This window comes from Capsella rubella, unplaced genomic scaffold (assembly GCF_000375325.1).
Source record: "Capsella rubella cultivar Monte Gargano unplaced genomic scaffold, Caprub1_0 scaffold_2, whole genome shotgun sequence".
In the NCBI taxonomy this organism is placed as follows: domain Eukaryota; kingdom Viridiplantae; phylum Streptophyta; class Magnoliopsida; order Brassicales; family Brassicaceae; genus Capsella; species Capsella rubella.
In genome coordinates, this window is record NW_006238922.1 from 13,497,772 (window position 1) to 13,522,714 (window position 24,943).

The 24,943-nt window shown below is 36.1% G+C and overlaps 7 protein-coding genes across 7 annotated transcripts; 4 read left to right on the forward strand and 3 right to left on the reverse strand.

Annotated features, from left to right (window-relative positions):
• Window positions 1-2,039: 2,039 nt before the first annotated feature.
• Window positions 2,040-4,464, forward strand: LOC17894418 (dihomomethionine N-hydroxylase). The gene is made up of 4 exons (XM_006301483.1): window positions 2,040-2,404; window positions 2,764-3,376; window positions 3,472-3,745; window positions 4,094-4,464. Exons 1-4 carry the CDS (start codon window positions 2,040-2,042, stop codon window positions 4,462-4,464), a joined length of 1,623 nt encoding a protein of 540 aa, XP_006301545.1.
• A 510-nt stretch (window positions 4,465-4,974) lies between these two features.
• On the forward strand, window positions 4,975-7,699 carry LOC17895833 (E3 ubiquitin-protein ligase RGLG4). The gene is made up of 11 exons (XM_006300298.2): window positions 4,975-5,317; window positions 5,646-5,730; window positions 5,821-5,961; window positions 6,059-6,172; window positions 6,244-6,341; window positions 6,428-6,507; window positions 6,592-6,697; window positions 6,783-6,910; window positions 7,027-7,135; window positions 7,214-7,270; window positions 7,377-7,699. Exons 1-11 carry the CDS (start codon window positions 5,123-5,125, stop codon window positions 7,458-7,460), a joined length of 1,197 nt encoding a protein of 398 aa, XP_006300360.1. The 5' UTR covers window positions 4,975-5,122; the 3' UTR covers window positions 7,461-7,699.
• On the reverse strand, window positions 7,693-8,929 carry LOC17896154. The gene is made up of 2 exons (XM_006302890.2): window positions 8,656-8,929; window positions 7,693-8,065 (listed from the first exon to the last, which is right to left on the reverse strand). Exons 1-2 carry the CDS (start codon window positions 8,854-8,856, stop codon window positions 7,886-7,888), a joined length of 381 nt encoding a protein of 126 aa, XP_006302952.2. The 5' UTR covers window positions 8,857-8,929; the 3' UTR covers window positions 7,693-7,885.
• Window positions 8,930-9,779: 850 nt separating this feature from the next.
• On the forward strand, window positions 9,780-12,694 carry LOC17894253 (cation/H(+) antiporter 2). Its single transcript, XM_006301072.2, has 4 exons — window positions 9,780-9,938; window positions 10,039-11,022; window positions 11,193-12,124; window positions 12,302-12,694. The coding sequence occupies exons 1-4, from the start codon at window positions 9,780-9,782 to the stop codon at window positions 12,576-12,578; spliced, it is 2,352 nt and encodes a 783-aa protein (XP_006301134.1). The 3' UTR covers window positions 12,579-12,694.
• LOC17894774 (organic cation/carnitine transporter 5) lies at window positions 12,564-14,364 on the reverse strand. The gene has a single exon (XM_006301559.2). It carries the CDS (start codon window positions 14,288-14,290, stop codon window positions 12,758-12,760), a length of 1,533 nt encoding a protein of 510 aa, XP_006301621.1. The 5' UTR covers window positions 14,291-14,364; the 3' UTR covers window positions 12,564-12,757.
• Window positions 14,365-16,077: 1,713 nt separating this feature from the next.
• Window positions 16,078-18,994, forward strand: LOC17894909. Its single transcript, XM_006302253.2, has 3 exons — window positions 16,078-16,582; window positions 17,084-17,443; window positions 18,365-18,994. Exons 1-3 carry the CDS (start codon window positions 16,229-16,231, stop codon window positions 18,908-18,910), a joined length of 1,260 nt encoding a protein of 419 aa, XP_006302315.1. The 5' UTR covers window positions 16,078-16,228; the 3' UTR covers window positions 18,911-18,994.
• Window positions 18,995-22,110: 3,116 nt separating this feature from the next.
• LOC17896479 (myb family transcription factor APL) lies at window positions 22,111-24,000 on the reverse strand. Its single transcript, XM_006302397.2, has 6 exons — window positions 23,768-24,000; window positions 23,605-23,681; window positions 23,426-23,492; window positions 23,249-23,315; window positions 23,116-23,158; window positions 22,111-23,009 (listed from the first exon to the last, which is right to left on the reverse strand). The coding sequence occupies exons 1-6, from the start codon at window positions 23,940-23,942 to the stop codon at window positions 22,374-22,376; spliced, it is 1,065 nt and encodes a 354-aa protein (XP_006302459.1). The 5' UTR covers window positions 23,943-24,000; the 3' UTR covers window positions 22,111-22,373.
• Window positions 24,001-24,943: the final 943 nt, after the last annotated feature.

Genomic DNA, 24,943 nt, shown 5'->3' on the forward strand with positions numbered 1-24,943 from the left:
TAATAGAAAAAACAGTAAAAACGACAAAATAGGTTACTGGAAAAGATTGGCAAAAATGGCTTCGACGTTTCGTGGTGTAGTTGGTTATATGACGTCAGTCTAACACACTGAAGAACACCGGTTCGAACCCGGGCGAAGCCATTATCGAATTTTTCTACTCAACACTGATGATACCCAAAAAAATAAATTAATAAGTTACGAAAAAAGGTTAGCAAAACACGTGTAGTATGTTTTTCTTATCTTATTATAAGTCAGGTATTTTATTTTCTTCCATAGAAAATGTGATTGTGATATACTGTTTGGTTTACTTTGGTGTGGGCTGAGTGAGATTAATTCCCAATATATAGATTGTCCGGATACAAATTCCAATTGATTATGTGCCCATCCCATTACCTGCTGGCACCTTCCTAGACTACTGACTGATATTTGTTGAGCCAAAAGCCATGATGACATTTATGGGCGGAGAATAATTTTGTAAGATGTTATTTGACACTTTGATTTTTATAAAATATAGATAGAAAAATCGGTTGAATACATTTCTTTGATAGACAAATTTTGATAGTTTTTGTTTTCCTAAAACGAATTGATAAACTAGTTTTGTAAGGTATATCTCGAGTCTGCAGGTGAAAACTAAAATTCAAAACCAAATTATAAAAAAAAACCACCAAAGAAAAAACATGGTTTCAATTCCATTCAAAAATCTCGTGTTATTGATTAATTAGAACTATTCAAAAAATTAACATCAAAAAATTTGAATTTTATTGAGATTTTGATGATTTTAGGGAACTTCCTATGATTTATGTAAAATCCTTTCAAATCCCACATAAAATTATGAGATTTGGATTCTTATATTTTTAACTAAGGAAATTCTCTCAAATCCACTAAAATCCTTTGAAATCATTTAAAATCAAATCCACAAACTGTTTTCAATAACATGGATTTTAAAGTGGATTTTAAAATGATTAGTTCAATAACACTGGATTTCATGAGACTTTTAAAAATTCATGATTGAATAACATTGGATTTGTAAACTATTTACAAATCACTTGAAATTCCACTTTGAATACTAAGAGCAGTTTACATCTAAAGACATATGTGGATTTTACATAATCATCATATGCAAATTATATTCAACATTTTGTAGAATACTATTGGTAACCATAAGAGAAAAAGGTAAAATGAATAAAAAGAACAATACAAAACAAAAAAAAAAATTGAAGAATGAAAGAAAAATATGCAGAGAAGAAACAACATAATATATGGTAAAAACATAATATATTGTAACAAAAGCACGAAACAATAACAATATCTTTTAAAATATATTAATATCAAAATAAATCAGCTTTAATGAATAAAATACTAATACTATTTTTAATGCATATAAAATGAACTTTACATTTGATTTAAAATTTTTTCTTGTGAATTAAGTTTATATTTTATGTTAAATATTAATAATTAATATTAATCTACAATATAATTATAGAGTATTAAAATTTTTCTTCCATTTTGATTACGATATGAACATCTTTTAAATTTATTTTACTATTCATAAAAGTTACAATAATGCCTTAAGATTTATTTTAACATGAAATTCATATCAAATTTTTTTTTTATGTCAAGACATTGTAAAAACATGAAATTATTATATGATAAGATTAAAATAGTATTAATAAATATATTTTTTTATTTATGTTAAAATAAAATAAAATAATCTTAGTCTTTGTTTCTTTTTTGGTTCCATGTTTTCCTCATAAATTTTGGTGAGGAATATTTTTTTTCTATATGTCCTAATATATGAAGAATGATATGGAAAAAATTATCACTAGCAAATGGTAAAAAATCGAAGAATAAAAAGGAATGTGATTCTTTTCCTAAATCATGGTACCAATTGAAGCTTATATAGATATGTAACCATATATGTAGGGAAAATTATAACATGCTTTTTTTTACACACACACATATATTTATATTTATGTGTGTGTGTGTGGGCATAAAGCAAATAAAAATCAACTCAAAAATTTTAATGAGAAGAAGAGGTCATGGATTATTACATGAATAATTTGATCTTCTTAGTTATTGTTACATTTTCTATCACTCTCAATATTTTGTTTATCTTAAAAGGCGTTGCAGACCGTTTTCTTGGTGATCGTAAGAAGCTGCCTCCATGCCCACGAGGATTTCCGATCATTGGGAACTTAGTAGGAATGCTCAGGAACCGACCAACCTCCAAATGGTTACTTCGTGTAATGTACGATATGAAGACGGATATAGCATGCTTCCGGTTTGGTCGTGTCCACGTCATTGTCATAACATCCGATGTGATTGCCCGAGAAGTCGTTAGAGAGAAAGACGCAGTTTTTGCGGATAGGCCAGACTCTTATTCAGCCAAGTACATAAGTGGCGGGTAATGTTAAATTTGAATATAACAAAGCTGAAATTGTTTATAGATTTTGTTTTCCAAATTACAAAGCAATTCATAGAATATCTTATTATTTTAATAACAAAAATAATTATTTAAATAAATTAGGAACTTAGAAAGGGTGTAGGTTAACTACTAAGTTGATAGACAATATTACATACTAGTTTTTTTTTTTTTTTTATAGCTTAGAATTGATCTCAAAAGATTTCTAGGCACCAATACTAATCTTCGAAGGCTATTTACATACTAGTTTGAAATGGCTGCAAGTTTTGTTATTATTATTTTTTTTTTTTGCATACATAAATTTGATCTACCCATGTGTATAAACGTTATAAAACTCTTAGGTACAATGGGGTAGTGTTCGACGAGTACGGAGAGAGGCAAAAGAAGATGAAGAAAGTGATGTTGTCAGAGCTAATGTCTACAAAGGCATTAAACTTACTACTCAAAGCTAGAAACTTAGAATCCGACAACCTCCTTGCGTATGTCCTTAACATATACAACAAAGGTCAGTCCAAGACAAAAAACGGAGTCGCAGTGAACGTGAGGGAGATCGTGTGCACTCACACACACAATGTGAAGATGAGACTCTTGTTTGGTCGGAGACAATTTAAGGAGGTGACGATGGACGACGGGAGTCTCGGACTTATGGAGAAAGAACACTTTGACGCCATTTTCAAGGCTCTTGATTGTTTCTTTAGCTTTTACATAGCCGATTACTACCCTTTCTTTAGAGGATGGAACCTCCAGGGAGAGGAGGTTGAGTTAAGGGAAGCCGTTGATATTATTGCTAAGTACAATAGGATGATTATCAATGAGAAGAGAGAGTTGTGGAAGGAGAAGAATAAAAACTGCGATGATGCAAACAAGAAGGATTGGCTCGATATCCTCTTCAGTCTTAAAGATGCGAATGGGAAGCCGTTACTCACCCCGCAAGAAATCACACATCTATCTGTGGTTTGTGATAGAAATATACTCATTACCAATTAGTTGTATATATACTCATTACCAGTTGTTGATAAGTTATGGTTTCTTTGTGTTTTTAATGGCAGGATCTTGATGTAGTAGGGATTGATAATGCCGTGAATGTAATAGAGTGGACACTTGCGGAAATGTTGAACCACAGGGAGATTCTAGAAAAAGCGGTGGAAGAGATCGATGAGGTTGTCGGCAAAGATAGACTTGTTCAAGAATCTGACGTACCAAATCTAAACTACGTCAAAGCTTGTTGCAGAGAAACCTTCAGACTTCACCCTACCAACCCTTTCCTCGTCCCTCACATGGCACGTCACGACACAACTCTCGCTGGTTATTTCATCCCAAAAGGTATCTCATTTTTTCTTTTATGCCCCAATTTTATGCATTTGGTCATAGGAATATTAATTTGTCTTGAATTACTTAAATTCATTCAAAATCCGGAATTTTATAGTTTCTTTTGTTTGGGTTAGTGATTTGATGACCGATTAAAGCAAAATATTTTCATATTAGAATACGATACGGATTGTTTTCTTAATATGCCTAGAATATTTGTTCCTTTATTATTTTGGACAAGAAATAGATAGATCATGACAAAACAATTTTTCTTATCATAACTCTTTCAATTAATTATGTATTTTTATTTGTTGATTTAATTCAATATCAAATATTGATTGTTTGATTTGATGTAACCACCAGGCAGTCATATTCTTGTGAGTCGTCCTGGAGTTGGTCGAAACCCTAAGACATGGGATGACCCACTCATATACAGGCCCGAGCGCCACATAACCGGCAACGAAGTGAAGTTGACTGAACCAGACTTACGACTTGTTTCATTCGGAACTGGTAGGCGCGGCTGCGTTGGAGCGAAGCTTGGAACCTCCATGATTGTTACGTTGTTGGGTAGGCTTCTCCAAGGGTTCGAGTGGACCATTCCTCCTGGTACGACGGACAAAGTCGAGCTAGTCGAGTCGAAAGAAAACTTGTTCATGGCTAATCCTTTGTTGGCTTGTGTGAAGCCCAGATTACATGCAAACATGTACCCGAAACTCTGGACCGGACCAGCTTGATCACACAGGTTAACGGGCCGCCGCATTTTATTGTTATTTGTCATGTAGTATGAATTAGTTTGTGTGGTATTGTCGTTGTTTCATTGGTCCGAACTGAAAATTACCAAATGAAAGGCAAGGCCCAGCCCAGTATTGTTCCGGGTGGAGAAATTATTAAACTTGAATGTGGAGATTAGCATGAGAAGGCATCTAATTCCATCTTGTTCACAAAGTCATTCTTTATTCATCTCCAGCCCAAAGTCGTATTTTATTTTATTTTAGTGAATGATAATATTATTAGTTATATAAGATCTTCAGTGTGTATTCTATATTATATAGTTTCATTATTTTTTTCGAGGTTTCGGTACTCAAGTGGGGATAGTAAAATATGAAGTCCCCCCATCTGATCTGAGCGCGTAAAAATAGATTAACAATCAGTGGTTGACATAAAAATATATAATGATTGTTGCCGCGTAGAATGAATAATAATCAAATTACTTAAATTTATTAAGACAGTGAAGCAATAAAAATGTTTTTATTGGTGTGTCTTGAAGTGTAGTCTTCTTAATTTATTCCAGGGGAAGAAGGAGAAGAAAAACAAAAAAGAGATTCTAACATTATCTAAGAAGAAAAGAAAAAAAAACATTTTCTGAATTCAAAAATTGGAAGAAGGAAGGAGATGAATATGGGAAATTTCTTAAAGAGATTTGGAAGTGGGAAAAGCAGAAGCAGTCGGGGTATGAGTCTAGGAACGTCGTCGTCCCAATCTAGTGAACCATCACCGTCGGATCCTTCACTATCCCTTGCCGACAAGATCAACGCCGCCAAGAAGAAGTACGCTCTCATCCCTGATCGTTTCTCTTCCCTCGACCAGGTTCCTTCTCTTTTTTTTTTTTCTTTTTTTCTTATCTTCTAGTATCAGAGAACTCCTTGTGTTGACTTGACTTTTGGTTCACGATGGTTTCTGCTACTTCCACATGTTCTTTGAGTTCTCCAAATGTCTAATACAAAAAAATATGGATTTTTTTCTTAATATTTATCTACTTTTCTCCTCCATTTCGTTGGCATTGGGACATAAAAGACGATTTGGTAAATTTTCTTGTAGTAGTTATGCAAAAAAAAAAAAAATGTCTGAAAAAGAATTAGAGATGAAGGGGGTTCAGTTGTTAGTGAGTGTTTTGTTGAATGGTGATTCTTAAAAGGTATCAAAAGCTCTAAGAGAAGCTGGTCTTGAATCTTCCAATCTCATTCTCGGAGTTGATTTCACAAAGAGCAACGAGTGGACTGGTAGGTACAATAAATACAACTTTTATCGTAAATATAAATTCACATTGCTTTTTTTGAATGTTAAAACGTGGTTATCGTATTCTGTTTCAGGGAAAACTTCTTTTGACGGAAAATGTCTCCACGCACTCGGCGAAACTCCGAATCCATACGAAAAGGCGATTTTTGTCATCGGCCAGACATTGGCTCCTTTCGATGAAGACAATCTCATCCCCTGTTTCGGCTTTGGCGATTGTGAGTGTATTTTTTCTTAGTTTGTTTCGTTTTCCAAGAAATATCATCTTTGTTTGGCATCTCTGTTTCTTAGACGCTGTTTTCTTGCATTTTCCAGCAACAACTCACGACGAGGAAGTGTTCGGTTTCCATAGCGACAATTCTCCATGTCATGGCTTCGAAGAGGTCTTAGCATGTTACAGGAGAATTGCACCCATCTTGCGTCTGTCAGGTCTTTCTTTGAATATCTAAATATACCTTCCATAGCATTTTTACCGAATCACAAGCTTCCGTGTTCAAAAGGGCCAACGTCGTATGGACCGCTCATTGATGCTGCGGTTGACATTGTGGAGAAGAACGGTGGACAGTTCCACGTTCTGGTGATCGTCGCGGATGGACAGGTGAAGTTAAAAGCTTATTTTAAGAGAGAAAATATGAAAGCAAAAGATGATACCAAAACTTAAAAGGTTACCTTTTGAATGCTAAGGTAACGAGAGGTACGGATATGGCCGAGGGAGAACTCAGTCAACAAGAGAAAACAACCATCGACGCGATTGTAAATGCAAGGTAAAACAATTAGTTTGCCCATTTTTTGGCAATTCGGTTTTGTGAAATCTAAACAGGCCATTTCGAAATCCTTTTTATCTACAGCTCGTATGCTTTGTCGATTATATTAGTCGGTGTTGGAGACGGGCCATGGGAAGACATGCGGAAGTTTGATGATAAGATCCCTAAGCGTGAATTCGACAACTTTCAGGTATCTTCCCAGTTTCTGTGTTATTTTCCATCTATATTCTCTGCTTCGATTACCTCCTCTTGATCTTGATCTGCTCTATGCATAGTTTGTGAATTTCACAGAAATTATGACGAGAAACTCACCAGAGACTGTCAAAGAAACTGCCTTTGCTCTAGCTGCTCTAATGGAGATCCCCTTCCAGTATCAAGCAGCCATCGAACTCCGCTTACTCGGGTACTTCCATAAGTTGTTCTCACTTCTCAACATAACAGCACTATTGTCTTTCTCCTTCTTTTTGTTTGTCTAATTGATTCTGCTGTTCCTCTCCAACTCTGCACCTGTCTATAAAGGAAACAGACGGGCTTAGCTAAGGCAATAGTTCCAAGGCCACCACCAATTCCGTACACACCTCCAACTAATGCTGAACTACCATCAACTGCATCACCTGAACAAACCCAGGTCTCATAATTTGCATACCTTACTAATTTTCTGCATTGCCGAATCAACTCCAATCTCATAAGGTGTTCCGTTTAACAGAGTTGCCCGATTTGTCTGACTAACCGAAAAGACGTGGCTTTCAGCTGTGGTCACATGGTTAGTCTCACCAAGGAATTTTACCTGTTTGCTTTATTATACAGTATACTCAAACCCATTCATGAATAAACCAGTTTTAACTTACATTCGCAATTTGCTTTTGCAGACATGTGGAGATTGCGGATCCAAAATATCAAATTGCCCCATCTGCCGAGTACGAATCACAAGCCGGCTACGGCTTTACACATGATTAATGCACACAAACTTCTTTACTTTACTGGTCACTGCGTTCACATGATAAATGCCGACAAGCTTTATTTAAACACATAACAAAAGGCTTTCACATACTGTCCTTCTCTTTTGTGGAATCTACAGTTTGGTTTGCTAACTCTCTCTGACAATGTTCCACAATCAGCATGTATAATACAATTTCGTATGTTCTTTAAAACAATAACCTTGCGAGTAAGAATGAAGAAGCAATGTACAAAACATGGGGTTTACAGATTTATTCATTGACTGAAGTTGCGGCCGTTGGCGTAGTACAAAAGCTGTACTACTCGATGCCAATACAAATAAAAAACATTACAGCCATGAAACATGCCATCGTTGCATCAAAATATATAAAGATTCAAATGAGAGTCATCCACTAACACTGACCCTTCAGAGAATTCATCCTTACTGAGGTTTGGTTGTCACCGTGTCATCTAGCTTTGGCACTGGTTGGATTCTTTGATAAGGCTTCCTGGTAAGCGTCTCTCCCCTTAGAGCAGCCACGTATCTATCGTTTGTATCCTGCTTCTGTTTCAACTCACCGAGATACTCAGCTAGCCTCTCTTGATTTACTTTACCCATCATCTACAGAAAAGCGTTGTTCATCAGCAGAAGATAACACAAAAAGATATAATCCTATAAAAACCAAAAGTGCTCAATAAAGGAAAGTCATTTGCGGTTCATGTTTAACAATCAGCCTAAGGTACAACTGTGATAAATAAACTTCAATTGAATCCACATTGTGAAGCAGAGCAACAACAGATACAAAAAATTCCTAGTTAACACAGAACAATGAGTAGCAACAGAACCTGCAAATGCCCAACTCAACAATCCACCACAGCAACTCTTGGGACTCAATCACGTAGGAGCTTTACAGAGTAGCAGATAATAATGGATTTTAAGTAGGAGATACAACAATCATCAAGAAGTTCCAAGAAACATTTCACACATCAAGACAGCTCCACGGAAAAGTTGTAACCAATCAAGCTCAATAATATCGGCATCGGATTAGCATAAAAATAGAAGAAGACCAACTACATGTTCCAATCATGAAACATCTATCAGAGGCCAGATGGCTATTGGATACGCTTAACAAAAGTCAGAAACTCCAGGAATCGCATCAACGGCCAACCAAAATCATAGGAACAATCAGGAAAGATTAAAGTGATACATACGACGGTTTCGGGGCGAGCAGATTTGCGGAGGCGGGCTTCGAGCTCCGGGTTACTGGAATTGGTGACCTGCATAACACCATAGCCAATTACGCCAGGAATGACGCCACATAGAGTAGCGAACGTGAAGAAGAAGGATCTGGAATCTCGCGTCTTCATCACTAGCCATCTCCATGTATTGCTCTTCTCATACATGAACGACATCTCTCTCTCTCTCTCTCCCTCCGAGCCACCGTTTTTTCTCGCCGGGGGTTTTAGGGTTCTAGATTTCGTGGTCTCACAGACTGACACACATTACAGGTACGCATCTTAGCTTAAATTGCATAAACTCCCAATTTTTATTGTATTTATATTTTTACCCGCGAATTATTCTTATGTTTAGATATTTACCCTTAATAGTCTTAATAAACTCTCTTAGCCCCTCTAGTTTCTATAACTATGTTATAAACACTATAGTTTTCTATTTTAGCCCCTCTAAGTTGGTTTGTTTCAAAAACACCTTAAAGAAACATGAACTAGAGAGGCTAAAATAGAATATTAATTTGTGGAAAGGAACAAAAATATGAGATAATATTTTTCAAAAGTATTAAAGATTTTATATATATATATATACGCGAAATCCCATAATGTTATTTAACTAGCATAGCATCTATAAACATTATCGTTTTATCACAACAATATCATCTCAATACTTACAAAGGATAACATAGACTAAGAATGCGGGAAGAGACAGCTTAAATGAGAAAAACAAAAACCCAGAAGATTTTTTTGGGTTGACTGACCGGATAATTAATAACCAATTCATTAGTGAATTTTTTATAAAATGAAAATTTGTTGATTACGACAGTCACTTAATCCGCTTTTCAAGAAAAAAAATAGAGGCATAGAGTAATTGAAGGACGGTCAACTAACTGTAAACCCATATCAACTCCAACCAAATGTAAAATAATTAGTTTTTTTCTTTTTCTTTTTCTAAATTACTTCTGAAAATGATGTATTCTTGAAAGAGAACATTTTCAGTTTCTTTCCCCAACAAAACGGTTTTTATTTTTCTTTTCTTTTCCTAAGTCTTCTTCTCATCGTCACGCTTTTAGAATGCTCATGATCCTCGAATCAAGAAGAAGAAGATGGATCCAAAGTTGTTGTTTTGCTTACCTCAAGGAGATGCATTGTTCAATCCCCTTAATACCTTGTTTATACAAATGGCTTGCATTCTCGTCTTCTCACAGTTGTTCTATCTCCTTCTTAAACCTTGTGGCCAAGCTGGTCCTGTTGCCCAGATTCTTGTCAGTGATTTTGTTTATTGCGTTACAAGAAACACCCAGTTTTTACTTTTTAGGGCTGTGGAAAAGTTCTAACCACTTTTTTTTTATTTTGCTTTTTTAGGCTGGGATTGTGTTGAGTCCTGTTCTGCTCTCAAGAATCCCTAGAGTTAAGCAATTCTTCCTCCAAAAAAACGCAGCAGATTATTACTCTTTCTTCTCGTTCGCCTTGCGGACATCTTTCATGTTCTTGATCGGTCTTGAAGTCGATCTACATTTCATGAGAAGAAATTTCAAGAAAGCCGCAGTGATAACCTTAAGCTCATTATTGGCGTGCAGCCTCCTGAGTTTCGTTTTCTTATGGTTATTCATCCCTTTGTTTGAGATCAAAGAAGATTACTTTACCCTTTTCTTGGTTCTTCTCATTACCTTTTCCAACACGGCATCTCCTGTTGTAGTCCGTTCAATCGCTGATTGGAAACTTAACACATCTGAGATCGGACGGCTGACAATCTCATGTGCGTTGTTCATCGAACTAACAAACGTCGTTCTCTACACTGTAGTCATTGCGTTCATCTCTGGGTCTATGATAGGTGATCTCGTCCTATTTTTTTTCGCGACCGGATTCCTAATCTTGCTCAACAGGTTCTTAGCTCCATGGCTTCCAAAGAGGAACCCTAAAGAGAAGTACCTCTCAAAGGCTGAAACTTTGGTTTTCTTCATCTTTCTTCTCATCATCGCTATAACCATCGAATCCTACGATGTCAATTCCTCTGTTTCGGTTTTCGCCATCGGCATAATGTTTCCGAGACAAGGAAAGACTCACAGAACGTTGATTCAACGCCTTAGTTACCCAATCCACGAGTTTGTTCTTCCGGTTTACTTTGGTTACATCGGCTTCAGATTCAGCATCATCGCGTTAACCAAACGCTATTACCTTGGTCTAGTTATTATAGTGGTTGTAACCTTGGCTAGCAAATTTATTGGCGTAATAAGCGCTTGTATGTACCTGAAGATCCCTAAGAAACATTGGCTTTTCTTACCCACCATTCTCTCTGTTAAAGGCCATGTGGGTCTTCTTCTTCTCGACTCAAACTATTCCGAAAAGGTATGTTTTCATGATCATGTACATGTAGACTGTGTTAATGCACATTCCCGGCACACAACAAAAATCATTACATATGTTGTTTTAGGATCTGATATATATTTTGTTCACTTACTTGTCCTCACATATATATTATAATAAAACTTATTGTTCTTGTCTGAATCTACCTGTAGAAATGGTGGACCACAACAATCCATGATATGATGGTGGCTGCTTTGGTGATCACGACGCTTCTAAGCGGTGTTCTGGCGTCTTTCTTGCTTAAAGGAAGAGAAAAAGACTTTGCTTACGAGAAGACTTCGCTTGAATCCCTCGACACGAATGAGGAGTTACGCGTTTTATCGTGCGTCTACGGAGTCCGTCACGCTCGCGGTGCAATCTCTCTTGTCTCGGCCTTGGGCGGTTCTCGTGGAGCATCTAAGCCGTTCACGCCTCTGCTTATGCACCTTGTTCCGCTTCCCAAGAAAAGAAAATCGGAATTGATGTATCATGAGCACGACGAAGATGGAGGCAATGCCAACGGAGATGAAGAATTCGGGACCAACGAAGGTTTAGAGATCAACGATTCGATTGATTCGTTTGCTAAAGACAGCAAAGTCTTGATCCAGCAGGTGAAACTCGTGACGCAGATGCTTAATATGCACGCAGAGATCTGTAATGCGACAGAGGACCTCCGCGTTTCCATTGTATTTCTTCCGTTTCATAAACACCAGAGGATCGATGGTAAGACTACAAACGACGGGGAACTGTTCAGACAGATGAACCGGAATGTTCTAAGGCACGCTCCGTGTTCGATCGGTATTTTTGTGGACCGAAACATAACTGGATTTCAGCAGCCGCACGGGTTTGATTCGGTACAACACGTTGCCGCATTGTTCTTTGGTGGTCCGGATGACCGCGAGGCTCTTGCTCTGTGCAAATGGCTCGCGGACAACACTCTGATTCATCTCACCGTTATACAGTTCGTCTCCGAGGATTCAAAGGCAGAGACTCCGGTTAGAAATGCGACAACACGAGATAATAACGAGGTTTTTTTGGAAGTTATGGGAAGTGATCAAACAGAAAAAGAAACAGATCGGAGCTTCTTAGAAGAATTCTATAACAGGTACCTTATTAGTACCCTGTTTTGTCACTACTCTGTATCTGAGAATAGCTCTGTTTCCTGTCGCTATTCTGTCCCATTGTCTCTGGTCTGAGCTAAATAAACTGTTAATTTACAGAGTTCAAAATTGACTTTCCATCGTAGGAACTCCTTTTGATATTATTTTCTACTGTGCAACAGATTCGTAACGACAGGACAAATTGGGTTCATAGAGAAGCTCGTGAGCAATGGACCGCATACGCTGACGATCCTAAGAGAGATTGGAGACATGTATTCACTGTTTGTGGTCGGAAAGAGCAGGGGAGATTGCCCTATGACGATGAGAATGAACGATTGGGAAGAGTGTCCGGAGCTCGGAACTGTCGGTGATTTCTTGGCTTCCTCTGTAGATGTAAATGCGTCTGTATTAGTAGTTCAAAGACAAAGACATTCACATGATAGCTTTATAGATGATTAGAAAACGTTTCTTAGTTTGTAGAGACTTTAGTTTATCAACAATTTTACATGCCATTGTAGGTTTCACATATGAACTAGTATGAAAATCAACAGATGGCTTGATTAACCATTTTAAAAGGTTCTGTTCATAGACGATTTTTTATGAAAAAAATCAGTAAAAAAGAACTGAGGTTGCTGAAACTATGTCTTCAAGGCTTGGTCTCTCTGCTCTTGTTCTTCCATTGTATCACACAGACTTGACCCTTTGGTCTCAGGAAGAAGCAAAGCGAATAATCCGAGACCTGACATTGCAATTCCAAAAACAGCGAAGGATAATGAGGGAACATGTCTTCCAATCGAAGCAATGAGTGGACAACAAGCTCCTCCAAACACAAGCGCTTGTCTAAGCATCATTGTTGCGCTATTCCTCACCGATGTAGGGAAGAGCTCAACCAGATAAACCGCCATTAAATTGAATCCAATCCTAGCGCAAAAGAAAGAACTAAGTTCGAGAGCGAAAGCGATTTTTGTTCTCCCTGAAAGGCTCAGGACGAAACAGAGCACTCCTGATGCCCCTCCGACTAAGCAACTTACAAGCACAGAACTTCTCCTGTTGAATTTTTCTAGCAAGATTGGTGTAACAATAAACGTCGGTAACTCAACCATGGCGTTTAGGGCTTCGCTCAGATAGATGTTCACTTTTATGTCTCTAACAGCTAATGGGACTCCATAATACGACATTCCCAACCCAAACATTATGATCATAACAAGTACGACTCTTTGAAAAGCCCATTTCCTGACGAACAAGTCCTTGATAGAGGAGCTTGAAGTTTGCTCTAATGTTTTTTTTGGAGGTAACCTAGAAGATGCGGATTCCAAGTAACCTCTGTTTGCAGGTGAGATCCTTTTGAGCACTTCAATGGCTTCTTCGTTCCTCCCTTCCAAATAAAGCCAACGCGGCGACTCTAGGGCAAAGAAATAGATGAACATACTGTGGATTCCTGCAGGAACGGATGTGCATAGATAGAGAACTTTCCAGGAAGCGTGCTGGACAAGGTAAGCGATTCCAGACAGCGACATGAACCCTAACACAAACAGAGTAAACGGAATCATAGTAGCTCGCGGTCTCCATTTGGTGGAAACTCGTTCACTTATCAGAACTAACGCGTATGTACCAGTCTGGGAACGGGCGAATCCGATTACGAACTTTAAGAAAGAGTAGATCCATATGTTGGAGGATAAGTAAATCGAGATTCCGGTGAGCGACATTGCGAAAGTGGAGAAGAAAAGAAGTTGCTTCCGTCCCAAGGAACCGTCTGGGATCATAGCCAAAAAGATTCCTCCAACGATAGAACCCACGTAAAAAGTTGAACTAGGTAGACTTCTAAGAAAGGAGCTTGAGCACTCGAGGTCGAACTCCGAAATGACTGATTTACCCTTGAAACCGCCGTCCCACTCCCAAGCTGACCGGGGAATCTTACAGATATCGGTAGTTGTCGGATTGCAGACCGTGTGGTCGAGACAGTGCCACGTAGGATATGCATCTGTGAAGACGGTAATGAATATCTGATGAGCGTCAAAGGTTAGGGCGAGCCCAACGAGAAGTATCTGTAAGAACTGCAAGAATCCGAAATGAGACAAACTTTGTTCGAGGATCTTGTCGAAAGTCAGAGGCGAAGAAGCCTCTCCATCTTCTTCAACGTGTGTCAACAATGGTGCTGACGAATCCGCCATTTATGCTTATTTCTATCGATTTGTTCAGGATGTGAGAATTGTTACATTAAAAATTGGAAGAATCAACTACTAGTATTTTATAAATATTATAATCTGAACTCAACATCTCACATATGGTGAGCGGTCAAGAGATCTGTTCTCTAGTGATAAATGATTTGAGTTGTAACTTTCAACAGTTTTGTATCTGTGCGGCGGCCACACTGTATATAAATAAATACATATTTGCTGATGTAAGTACATGCGACATATCAGTACCATGTCCATCATGGACACTTCTGCTGATTTATTCTTAGTGGGCCGTTAAGTAAAGCCCATTATCAGGTTAGCTCAGACTCAAATTGTAAAGCCCGGTTTGTTCTACTACGCACGTATGTCCCCACTTTAAGTCTTTAACATCTCGCCAATAAGTCATGTAATAATAAAAAGAAGGAAAAAAACAAGAAGAACCATTATATATAACGAATACAAAAAGGGAAACAATCAAATTGGATAGTGAAATAAATTGTTGTAAGCTTGGCTTATAAGATTATCTATCTACATCTACCGCCACCATTTTCACTGGTGACTTGCCACCTTTTTCTTGAATATGCATCTATATATTCGAATAATTGGAAACAAAAGAAAATGCATATTCGAACACACTAAATTGTGTTTATTATACATTTTTACATGAATTAGAGTTATGTAGTTATTTTCTAGGGATATGTGTTAAATATGATAATCACTAAACTAATCAATATTATCAAATAATCTCATTTAATTGTATGCAAACATTTAGTAATATAATCCACATTCACATGAGATTATATAGGGAAATTTTGTGGTCAATATTTTGGTAATTCATGACGAATCCCAAAGACATCAGGAGAATAAAAGAGGAAAAAAAAAGAACAAAAAAAACAAAAATAAAACAAAAGATGAAAAATAAAAATTGTAGAAACAAAAAGGTAAAAAAAAATTGTATTTGATATAATCTTTTATATGGGCTCTTTATTAAAAGACACAACATCTAATTTTACCAAAAAAAAGAAAAAAAGACTAGAACAGTATAAAAAAAACATAAATCGACAGTAATGTCACTGGTTGTGGTGTCATTTTCCAAGAAAGATCATACCTAGAGATCGTAATTACGATTACATTATAGATATTAAAATGATAAGCATAGATATCCTCGAAAGACAAGACAAAGATCATATGGTAAAATCGGATTAATATGATATTCAAAAATTTAAAGGACCAAAAAAGAGTGTGATCGAAGACTCAAAAGAAGAGCCCATTGTGTACAAAAAGGAAACTGCGCGGATCGGATCTAATATAATTCCACATGACTCGGATTTTATTCCATGTTATTAGTCGTTGTTCCACATTCTCCTTTCCACGTATGACTGACTAATAATTGTCTCTTCAAGATAGATAGACAACATATCTGCCCAAAAAAAGATAGAAGGTAAAGCATTTTGTAACATGACTCTTGAATTGTTCATACCACAAAATAAGATTCACTAAATAACTGACAAGACAATATTTCATATGGAATTCTCTTTTTTTTGTCACGGCTACGGCTGAATGCTAAATCTGTTAGATGCGTAATAACATATATGCTATAATAAATAGGTTTCATTAATTAACTAATAAATTATTCAAGAAACCTTAAAATCCAAATTAAGTTTGTGTTATTGTCAATATTCGAACGAACTACTATAAGCTTCTTTCGATGAATTTAAAATTATAATGCTAGACTTCAGGGACCGCGCTAGACTGATAAAATGTCCCTTTTGTCTCTCTCTACACACATATACATCTCTATATATACAAATATGCCAATAATCTCTTTCCATTATACGAAACCATTCTATCAAATATATTCAAAAAGAAAAAGGAAAAAAAAAAACTCAGAAACATCTCCAAAACTGATATCACAGTCACTCTTTGATTACAATGAGCAACTCAAAATCATACTGGAGAAAGCAAAGATGGGGAACGCCGCCACAAGCCCTAACACCGTTAATGGAAGGACCAGATCCAGACATGCAAGACGAAAGAACCAAGAAGGAGAGCTCATGGGAAGCGATTAGAGAATGGTTTAAGGTTCATAAGGGCATTTCTGGAAACATGTCATCTCCTTCGGTCCAACCTCTTTGCAACAGCTACGACGTGCCGGCTAAGGGACAAGACTTGAGGCTCTTGCTCGGTGTCTTGGGTTGTCCTCTTGCTCCAATCTCCGTTCTCGTCTCCGACCTATTTCCCGATGATCCTCTTCTTGGTTCTTTCCAAATCAAGAATGTCCCATTTGTGAGTATATTACTACTTAATCTATCTTTTGGTTTGTAATTCTATTTATCGATTAATTCTCTTATTGGTGCTTCTTAATCTGATATTTTTCTTTAAATATATAACACAAATCTAAAAAAGATAATAGATAAAGTATATATATAAGACATTTATATAGTTTTTTTTTTTTTCTTTTTTTTGGTGTCGAAATCTCAAGCGGTTGGTTAATATAAATTCTTTGATTGGAAATAAGTCGTTTCAATAGTTGTCTTTGAGATAAGATTAGGTTGAAAATATTGTTCAAGGTACAATAATTTTTTGTTGGGGGGCCAAAAAAGCATGTTAAATCAACGTTTACTTTTTCAAAATTTAAACATCTTTGGTGACCAAAATATTTATCTTCCATTCGATTATGCAAAGTTGCAAACAACAAAAGAAATTAGTAAGAGTATGATATTAGGTATGTTGTATGCATCACTAGGATTGATTGTTAATCATTATACGTAAATATATATAATACAGGAGACGTCGACGGCGCATTATATAATACAACAATACTTAGCGGCGACGGGATGTCTAAAGAGAGCGAAGGCAGCGAAGAACATGTACGTGACGGGAATAATGAAAATGAGTTGCTGTGAGACGGAGATAGCCGCCGGAAAAAGCGTGAAGACACTAGGCGGCGGTGGAAACGGTCGGAGCGGAGATAGTGGTTGCTTCGTATTGTGGCAGATGCAGCCTGGAATGTGGTCTCTGGAGCTTGTTCTCGGTGGCACTAAACTCATATCAGGCTCCGACGGTAAGACGGTTTGGCGCCATACGCCATGGCTGGGTACTCACGCAGCTAAAGGCCCTCAACGGCCACTTCGACGTCTAATCCAGGTAATTTCATGTTGATAATTAAGTACTATAAAATACCGCAAAACCAAAATTTAGATATAGCATTAATATTAAGTAGTAGGTATGTGATTTAGAAGAAAATAATTGCATAACGCTTGGCAAAAAAGAGAGAGAGAGAGAGATGACGTAATGAGATTGTCCGAGAGATAAGGACGTGGAAGGAAAAAGAGTGGTCGCTGTCCAATAAGAAACGAAAGCTATTGAGAAAAAAATACACAAAAACCTGACAAGTGATGTAGAAGCTGTCTCCTCTTTTTTTTTGTTTTTGTTTCCTTTCTCTTGAAACTTCAAAATCAAACTGATATAAACCCTATTTACCCCCACCCACTCTTGAGTCTTGACTCTCCCACCACCGCACGTGGTCTCTCCTTTTCCTGTCACGTGACGTCATCTGTTTTAAGCTCATCATCAATCCGTACTTACTATTTACAAAATGTGTTTGCTGCTATGCTAATAGTTGAAGTTTTACTTCCTTTTTTTAGTAAGGTCTGAGGTTTTTGTCCTTGATTATTGTTGTTGAGGGTTATATTTCTATTTCTATGGATTATTAAAAAGATGGTTAAATAAATTCTCATGCAGAGAGAGCATTGTTGGGTAAGTGTGTACAATTATTTGTTTGTTTTTGATAAAATACCACTAGTACTAGTAATGAAACCGTATGTAATGAATATGCTTCTATCATGAATACGATCATACATTCAAAGTGGGGTTAGGAACTTCTTGGGATTACCAAAGTTTGTCTTTCGCTTTATCTTTTCTTCTTTCTTTCTTTCTTTCTTTCTTTTAAAATCTTTTGCTTTTTTGTTCTTGTCGTTCAGACACCAACGAATATTTGCCGGACACAGTATTAATAATATATTTTGTTTTACTGATAATCACGTTTGTTTTGTGGCTGGGCTACAGGGTTTGGACCCGAAGACCACAGCAAGCCTATTCGCAAAGGCCCAATGTTTAGGGGAGCGAAGAATCGGCGACGATGACTGTTTCGTGCTCAAAGTCTCCGCCGACCGTGACTCGTTGATTGAACGGAACGACGCCGGAGCTCCGGCGGAGGTTATACGCCACGCGCTGTACGGATATTTCTGTCAAAAGAGCGGTCTCTTGGTGTATTTAGAGGATTCGCACCTCACTAGGGTTGTGACGATCTCGCCTGAGGACGAGGCGGTTTACTGGGAGACGACGATCGGAACTAGCATCGGGGATTACCGTGACGTTGACGGAGTAGCCGTGGCCCATTGCGGACGCGCAGTGGCGACGGTGTTCCGATTCGGGGAGACGTCGTTGCAGTATAGCAGGACGAGGATGGAGGAGATTTGGAGGATCGACGACGTCGTTTTCGATGTGCCTGGCCTCTCTTTGGACTCCTTTATTCCTCCCGCCGATATTTTTGAAGATGCTAATAACAACAACAATCCTACTCATGTTTACAGTACTGTTAATTCTCGATAATTATGATGTGAAATTAATATTGGTGGGTTAATTAGTTGATCGTATATGTACATGTTTCTTTTATTCTAAGAAAAAATTCTAAAACCCTACAAATCCATTATTTTTTTCTGTTATAATTTTGGGTTGTAACTTGTAAGATAATTAACGACGAACTCTAATATTGGATTGCTGTGTTGGATAAATCTGAATCTGATAAGTTATTACACAGGTTCGGAAATTTTCGCCACCTCTTATTTATTACAAGATATAGTATAATGTTTGTGACATCGTTTGAGAGGCAAATATTACTAGAACATTTTTGGTTGGACATATCTTTGTAATGGACATTGTATGAAGCCCAGTCATAAAATGGGTGTGTGAGAGTAATAACAAATATATTACAAATGGGCTTTTTTGTTTCTCTATTCTATTTTTTTTGTTCCTTCTTTTCTTCGAAATGTAACAAATTAAAGTTTGGTTTTTTCCCCTAATAAAATATATGAATAGTATTTGAACCTTTGTTGGAAAACATGTTAGAACTTAGAACTAATGGAAAATTATACTAGAGAAAGAAATATGACAGCGAAAAAAAGATGCTTGGGGAATGTACTTTGTTAAGAAGAGAGCATTCTACTACATATATATCAACAACACATACCCAAAATAAAGTATCAATTCAAAAATATCGAATATCAAAAAGAAGTGTATTATCTTCTTCTTCTTCTTCTTTTTTGTTTTTTTTTTGGAAAAAAACAGAAGAAGAAGGAAGGGAGGATAATGGAATCCAAGGTCGAGATCGTAATGAGGTGCCTACAGAGGATTTGTATGGAAGAATGTGCATAGACCATCCAAGACCATTACCTTTATTACTTTATTTATTTCTTATATATAAGTACTTTAGTTTGCTTAACAACCATAATAATTACCATATGATATGTGTACAAACATCAACTTTATTAGCCTATTTTAAAATATGATACACAAGTAAAGCTACGATCACATGCACGTTTATGCATGTGGAATGCGAGACAAGAAAAAAGTAACAAAATGAGATGTTCAGATGGATTATATATGTTAAAGCACTGAATAGTTATAATAATTAGCTAACTTGTGGTTGGTGCGATTTTATTGTGAATGCGAATGAATATTCACAAAACATGCATCATCGTCATTTCAGATCCACTTTGTATACATATAATGCATCTTCACAAATTACGTTGATTATTGAACCATAACTAGTTCCTTCTTCTCTTTTAAAAATCCTAGCTATTACCAATGACAGAATATCGATGTTCTTTTGGTATTTGTTTTTTAATGTCATTCTTCATAGCTTAACTGAAATTGAATCCATATCTATATGTACTGGAAATCAAAAAGGAATCATGTACCCACAAATATCAAAGCTAAGATATATATTTTATTAATATAATATAGCTAAAATCTTACAAAATATATATATACAATTGATAGAGTAAAATAAAATTTTCGGATGAATGGATGTTTTTTTTTTCTTTTTTCAAATATCTAATATTAATTCAATAGAATAAAAGGGGAAAAAATAACAGAGGAATGAACGTAATTAGAGGGAATATGTGTGGGGGCGTACGTAAAAGCTAAGGAGAAGAGAAGCTTCCTCGAGAAGTGGATTTACATGGGAGTGCGTTTATATCTCTATGCTTCTCCTTCTTCTTCTTCTTCTTCTTCAATTCTCCTTTTGCCTTTTGTTTTTCTCAGCTTTTAGAGTGAGTGAGTGAGTGTGTGAGTGAGAGAGACTGAGATAGCTTTCTCTTTTACTTGCCAACTTGCAGTGATGACCAGAGATCTTTATATTTTTTTTCTCTCTCTCTCTCTTAAACCAACAAAGTTGATCAATAAAAATATATATAAGCCGTAATTTGTACGTATTTTGTTGTGACTAAAATGGATCCGGCCACACTGATTTAATAAAAAAAATATCAGTCGTTAACAAAGCAATTGCATGCAAGAAGCTGATTAATCAATATTATAAGCTAAGTACTTTATTGAATTCAAACAATTAAGCTCCTTGCATGCGAATTTCCAGTTAATTAAGGATGATCTAGTGTATTAAACTTCTTTTATACTATTTGTCCTGATGAAATTAAGTGGTCATATGAAGCAGAAAAGTAATAAAAGAATAAAGAACAAAGATATATATATCGGAAGGAAAGATAGATACTCAGTGTCGGTTAATTTCTCTTATGACAACTTCTTTTATTTTCTTTTGAAAAGGATCTTGTAGCTATCAATCTCTCTTACTTGCATATATATACATGTGTATATATATAGTATATCGTACAGCATCAAGTGACTATATATATACATTTGAATCAAAGTTTACAGCTTTTCTTGCTGTTTGCATGTGGGTTTCCCAAAACCCTAAAAACCTTTTGCTTTGATGGGGATCATCATCATCATTATAACTTGCGATGTCCTTTTATTTTTCTTATTTACTTATGAATTTTTACCATACACTTTTCTTTTCTTTTTTCCCAAGTTTGATTTGAAAATTTAGTTTCCCGATGCAGATATCCCATTTTAGAGTAATCATATATAAGGCATCAAGTACAAACTAACTTGATATAGAAATAACTAACTCATATGAAAAAGCAAAGGGCCCTTCAAAAGCTTTGAAATATCGTACATGCCTCGAAACATCATTCTTCTCTTACCCATAATTGTCAATATTTGTCCTATATATATATATACATATAAACAGTTATGTTTCATGCATGCGATTTTTTATAATGGTTAAGGACTTAATTAAGGCATCTTATATGTAATATACTATATATATACACAATATATATCTCTATGCAGCTTTTTTTTTTTTTTTTAATAATTAGTATGTACGTTCCACATTTTATATGCCTCTAACTGGCAAACTGTGAAATATGTAAGTCGTACAAATATATGTACATATGGAATAAAACTGCAGACTTATTATAAAAGCTTATTTAATTTGAAAATATTCAAACCATAAAATTTTAAAGCTATCAATTAAGTATCAATAATAGGATATCAAAAGAATTAATTAACCACACAAGGTATATGAAAATTTACGTGGGTGGTAAAAGAATAACAAAATCATATATAGAAATCATTCAACCATTCTACTGGCTAACAAATATTTATATATATAAGTACTGGCTAACAAATAATAATGTAAAGATCAATCATCAAACAGTTGACTAGAAAAGAAGTAACGAATAAGTACAAAATATATAAATCCTAAATATTATAAGAACAACAGTAATAAATAGTTACCGGACAGATTATAACACGAGCAAAACTAATCCGATAAATAAACATAACAAAGTTTATATTTTGTTTTTTTTTGTTTTTTTTGTTTTTTTTTTGGTCTCATCTCTAAATCCCTAATTCAACTCATGATGACAAAATATATATATATCTCTCGCTCTTACGTACGTACCCATGCATCACATAATATAAATTAATTATTGTATCACCCAAATGGCGAGTTTCTTCCTTGTATTAATCCACCATTAGGGTTCATCATAGGGCTCAACGGTGATCTTCGAGGCGATGGCCTCTCCAGTAACTTCCCGCCATTATTTCCTTCATCACCTGATAGACCTGATTTCCTTTCGTAGATCTCCGACAAAGAATCCAAATCCGTGGAGACATGTGTAGCCATCTGTATCTGAATTCGATGCTCATCATCGATCGGTTGGTTAGCGGCAAGATCATGATCTTGATCAGACCACATCATTAGTCCTTTCCTTACATCGTTACCAAAATTAGGGTTAGGTCGCTTCTTCCCCAAGTAAATGTTGGTGTCTGCAGCATTGCTGGCCGTGAAATGGTTCTCTATGTTTTGATGATGGAAGTTATGATGGTCGAGGACCTGGTCGGTCGTGTTTCCATAGATGTTAAGGTCTTGAAACGGCGGGAAACTAAGAGGATGAGGAGGTGGGCCCACCGCTGCTGAAAGACTCGAACTTCCCAAGTTACCTTTGTAACCTCCTCCGACGGCGGCGGCTGCCATGTTCTCACCGGCTAGGGTTTGACAAGCTCTCTCCAATATCGTTTGCATGTACTTTCCTTGTGCTTCGATCCTCAGTTGCAGATGTCTCTGCACCTATAAACATTTATAATGCAAACAATTATTGCATCTATTGGATATAAAATTGTTTTTTGTAAGAGTACTCAAGTTACCATATGATATGTATAGGTTGACTGATTACCTCTAGCTGTTCGTGCAACCTTCTCTGCACTTCCATTTGCATCCTGCAGATCAAGCCAACCTGGTGTGAGTATACACATGCATATATTGAAAAAGACAGTTGAGATAACTAACGAAGTTGAATGAACATATACTCATTCATGTTGCGGCTCATCATGCCAGAAGAAGAAGCTACGTTGCGCTGAATATCCATGGCAGAAGCTACATCGTAGAATAAAATTAAAAGTTAGAAGAATACATATAAATTATGGGTAACTTCGCAAAATAAAAAACCCTAATTTGATAGAGAACAAAAGAGATCGAGTGGTCACCTCTTGAACCTTCCTTTGTGGAGTGATCTCCGTACTCCCTGTGCGGCTGCTTTCCAAGCCTAAATTTCTTCACCCATAGATCCAAATATTAAGTTGTTATATTATGTGAAAAAGAAAAAGAGAAGAGACAGTTTAAAGCAAGGGAAGGAAGGAAAAAAGAAACCCTAATTTAGATATACCTGAAGATGGCTCTTAAGGTGGTAAAGAGTAAGACCCTTCACACCCATAACTCTCATAATCGTCTTTGGAGTCGCTTCTGCAAATTAACAAAAATGGTCAGAAACTTATATTCGGTTAAAAATAATGAACGGATGAAATACATATATGTGTGTGCGTGCATACTGTCGGGGCCGCCGAGCTGAGCGACGGCGTCGACGAAACGCTCGTGGAGTTCGACGGTCCAACGCAAACGCGGTTTAGGGTCGGTGGTGAGGACGAGGCCTGAATCGCCTTGAACGCACATAGCTCTGTTCTCATATGAACCATTCATACTTGAAGGTTTCTTAGCATGGAACATTCTCTCTATCTCTCTCTATCTCTCTCTTCCTCTCTCTAACTCTCTTTCTCTCTCTCGAAGAGGGGATTCAAGAAACGAATGTGATGCAAAAATGTGAGAGAATACGATGCGTTTTTGAAGAGATCAGATGACGGCTTTTTCTCTCTCTCTCTCACTCTCTCTCGTCTTCTTTTTATCTTTTTATTTTTATTTTTTGTTTGTGAATAATTATAATTTAATAGTAATTGGTTTTAGTAGTATGTTTTATCGTTAGTAAGGAAGAGAGAATTAAAGTTTGAGACTAGTAGTACGCAGACCTTCCTTTGCGAAAAAGATACTGTCGCTATCTTTTTCAATTTGTTTTCTTTTTTTTTTTTATAAAAAAAATCCTCTCAGCTTGAATACCTTTGAATTATTTTCAATATAAAATCTGTGTAAAAGCACTATGTATACGTCTCCATGAAGTAATTCATGTCTGTTGTCTCATATTATTAAATTACTATGAATATTTTAAATTAATTATTTAAAACAATGAATCCAATACATATTTTGAATTTTTTTTTTTTTTTGGGAAGAAATTCACTTTTAAAATTGGAGATCTTAGGAATGTTAGTCACATGTAAAAGGGTATATATGTATAGGGAAGCTATGTAATGTATGCATTATTTCTTACAAAATTAGGACATCTTATTCCTTTCTTTGTTCATTTTTTTGAAAAATATTAAGATATATGTATAATGTTTTAAAGTAAGTATCTCAATTTCTCAAAATCATATGAATCAAAGATATTTAGTTACTACAGTAGTTACTAATTCTATTTTTAGGGAACTATTTTTTTGAACCATTTCATAATACGGAAATTGTAAACTTCTATATATATATATATATTTTGTTTGTGTGTGCGGGATGTGTTATGTATATAGTTTTGTAAATAGTTTCTTCATAGGAAAATATAAACTCTAGATGGTGCATATATTAAATGTCCATATACTACTCAATTATAATTAAGACCCGCATGCACG

Coding starts and splice junctions, on each gene's coding strand:
- LOC17894418 (XM_006301483.1), top strand. CDS start 2,040: ATGGATTATTACATGAATAATTTGATCTTCTTAGTTATTGTTACATTT. Junction 2,405..2,763: donor GCCAAGTACATAAGTGGCGG/GTAATGTTAAAT, acceptor TAAAACTCTTAG/GTACAATGGGGTAGTGTTCG. Junction 3,746..4,093: donor TGGTTATTTCATCCCAAAAG/GTATCTCATTTT, acceptor TGTAACCACCAG/GCAGTCATATTCTTGTGAGT.
- LOC17895833 (XM_006300298.2), top strand. CDS start 5,123: ATGAATATGGGAAATTTCTTAAAGAGATTTGGAAGTGGGAAAAGCAGA. Junction 6,911..7,026: donor ATCGAACTCCGCTTACTCGG/GTACTTCCATAA, acceptor CTGTCTATAAAG/GAAACAGACGGGCTTAGCTA. Junction 7,271..7,376: donor CTTTCAGCTGTGGTCACATG/GTTAGTCTCACC, acceptor TTGCTTTTGCAG/ACATGTGGAGATTGCGGATC.
- LOC17896154 (XM_006302890.2), bottom strand. CDS start 8,856: ATGTCGTTCATGTATGAGAAGAGCAATACATGGAGATGGCTAGTGATG. Junction 8,066..8,655: donor CTGCTCGCCCCGAAACCGTC/GTATGTATCACT, acceptor GCTTTTCTGTAG/ATGATGGGTAAAGTAAATCA.
- LOC17894253 (XM_006301072.2), top strand. CDS start 9,780: ATGGATCCAAAGTTGTTGTTTTGCTTACCTCAAGGAGATGCATTGTTC. Junction 9,939..10,038: donor GTCCTGTTGCCCAGATTCTT/GTCAGTGATTTT, acceptor TTGCTTTTTTAG/GCTGGGATTGTGTTGAGTCC. Junction 11,023..11,192: donor ACTCAAACTATTCCGAAAAG/GTATGTTTTCAT, acceptor ATCTACCTGTAG/AAATGGTGGACCACAACAAT.
- LOC17894774 (XM_006301559.2), bottom strand. CDS start 14,290: ATGGCGGATTCGTCAGCACCATTGTTGACACACGTTGAAGAAGATGGA.
- LOC17894909 (XM_006302253.2), top strand. CDS start 16,229: ATGAGCAACTCAAAATCATACTGGAGAAAGCAAAGATGGGGAACGCCG. Junction 16,583..17,083: donor AAATCAAGAATGTCCCATTT/GTGAGTATATTA, acceptor TATATAATACAG/GAGACGTCGACGGCGCATTA. Junction 17,444..18,364: donor CACTTCGACGTCTAATCCAG/GTAATTTCATGT, acceptor GCTGGGCTACAG/GGTTTGGACCCGAAGACCAC.
- LOC17896479 (XM_006302397.2), bottom strand. CDS start 23,942: ATGTTCCATGCTAAGAAACCTTCAAGTATGAATGGTTCATATGAGAAC. Junction 23,493..23,604: donor ACCTTAAGAGCCATCTTCAG/GTATATCTAAAT, acceptor CTATGGGTGAAG/AAATTTAGGCTTGGAAAGCA. Junction 23,316..23,425: donor CACAAAGGAAGGTTCAAGAG/GTGACCACTCGA, acceptor TCTACGATGTAG/CTTCTGCCATGGATATTCAG.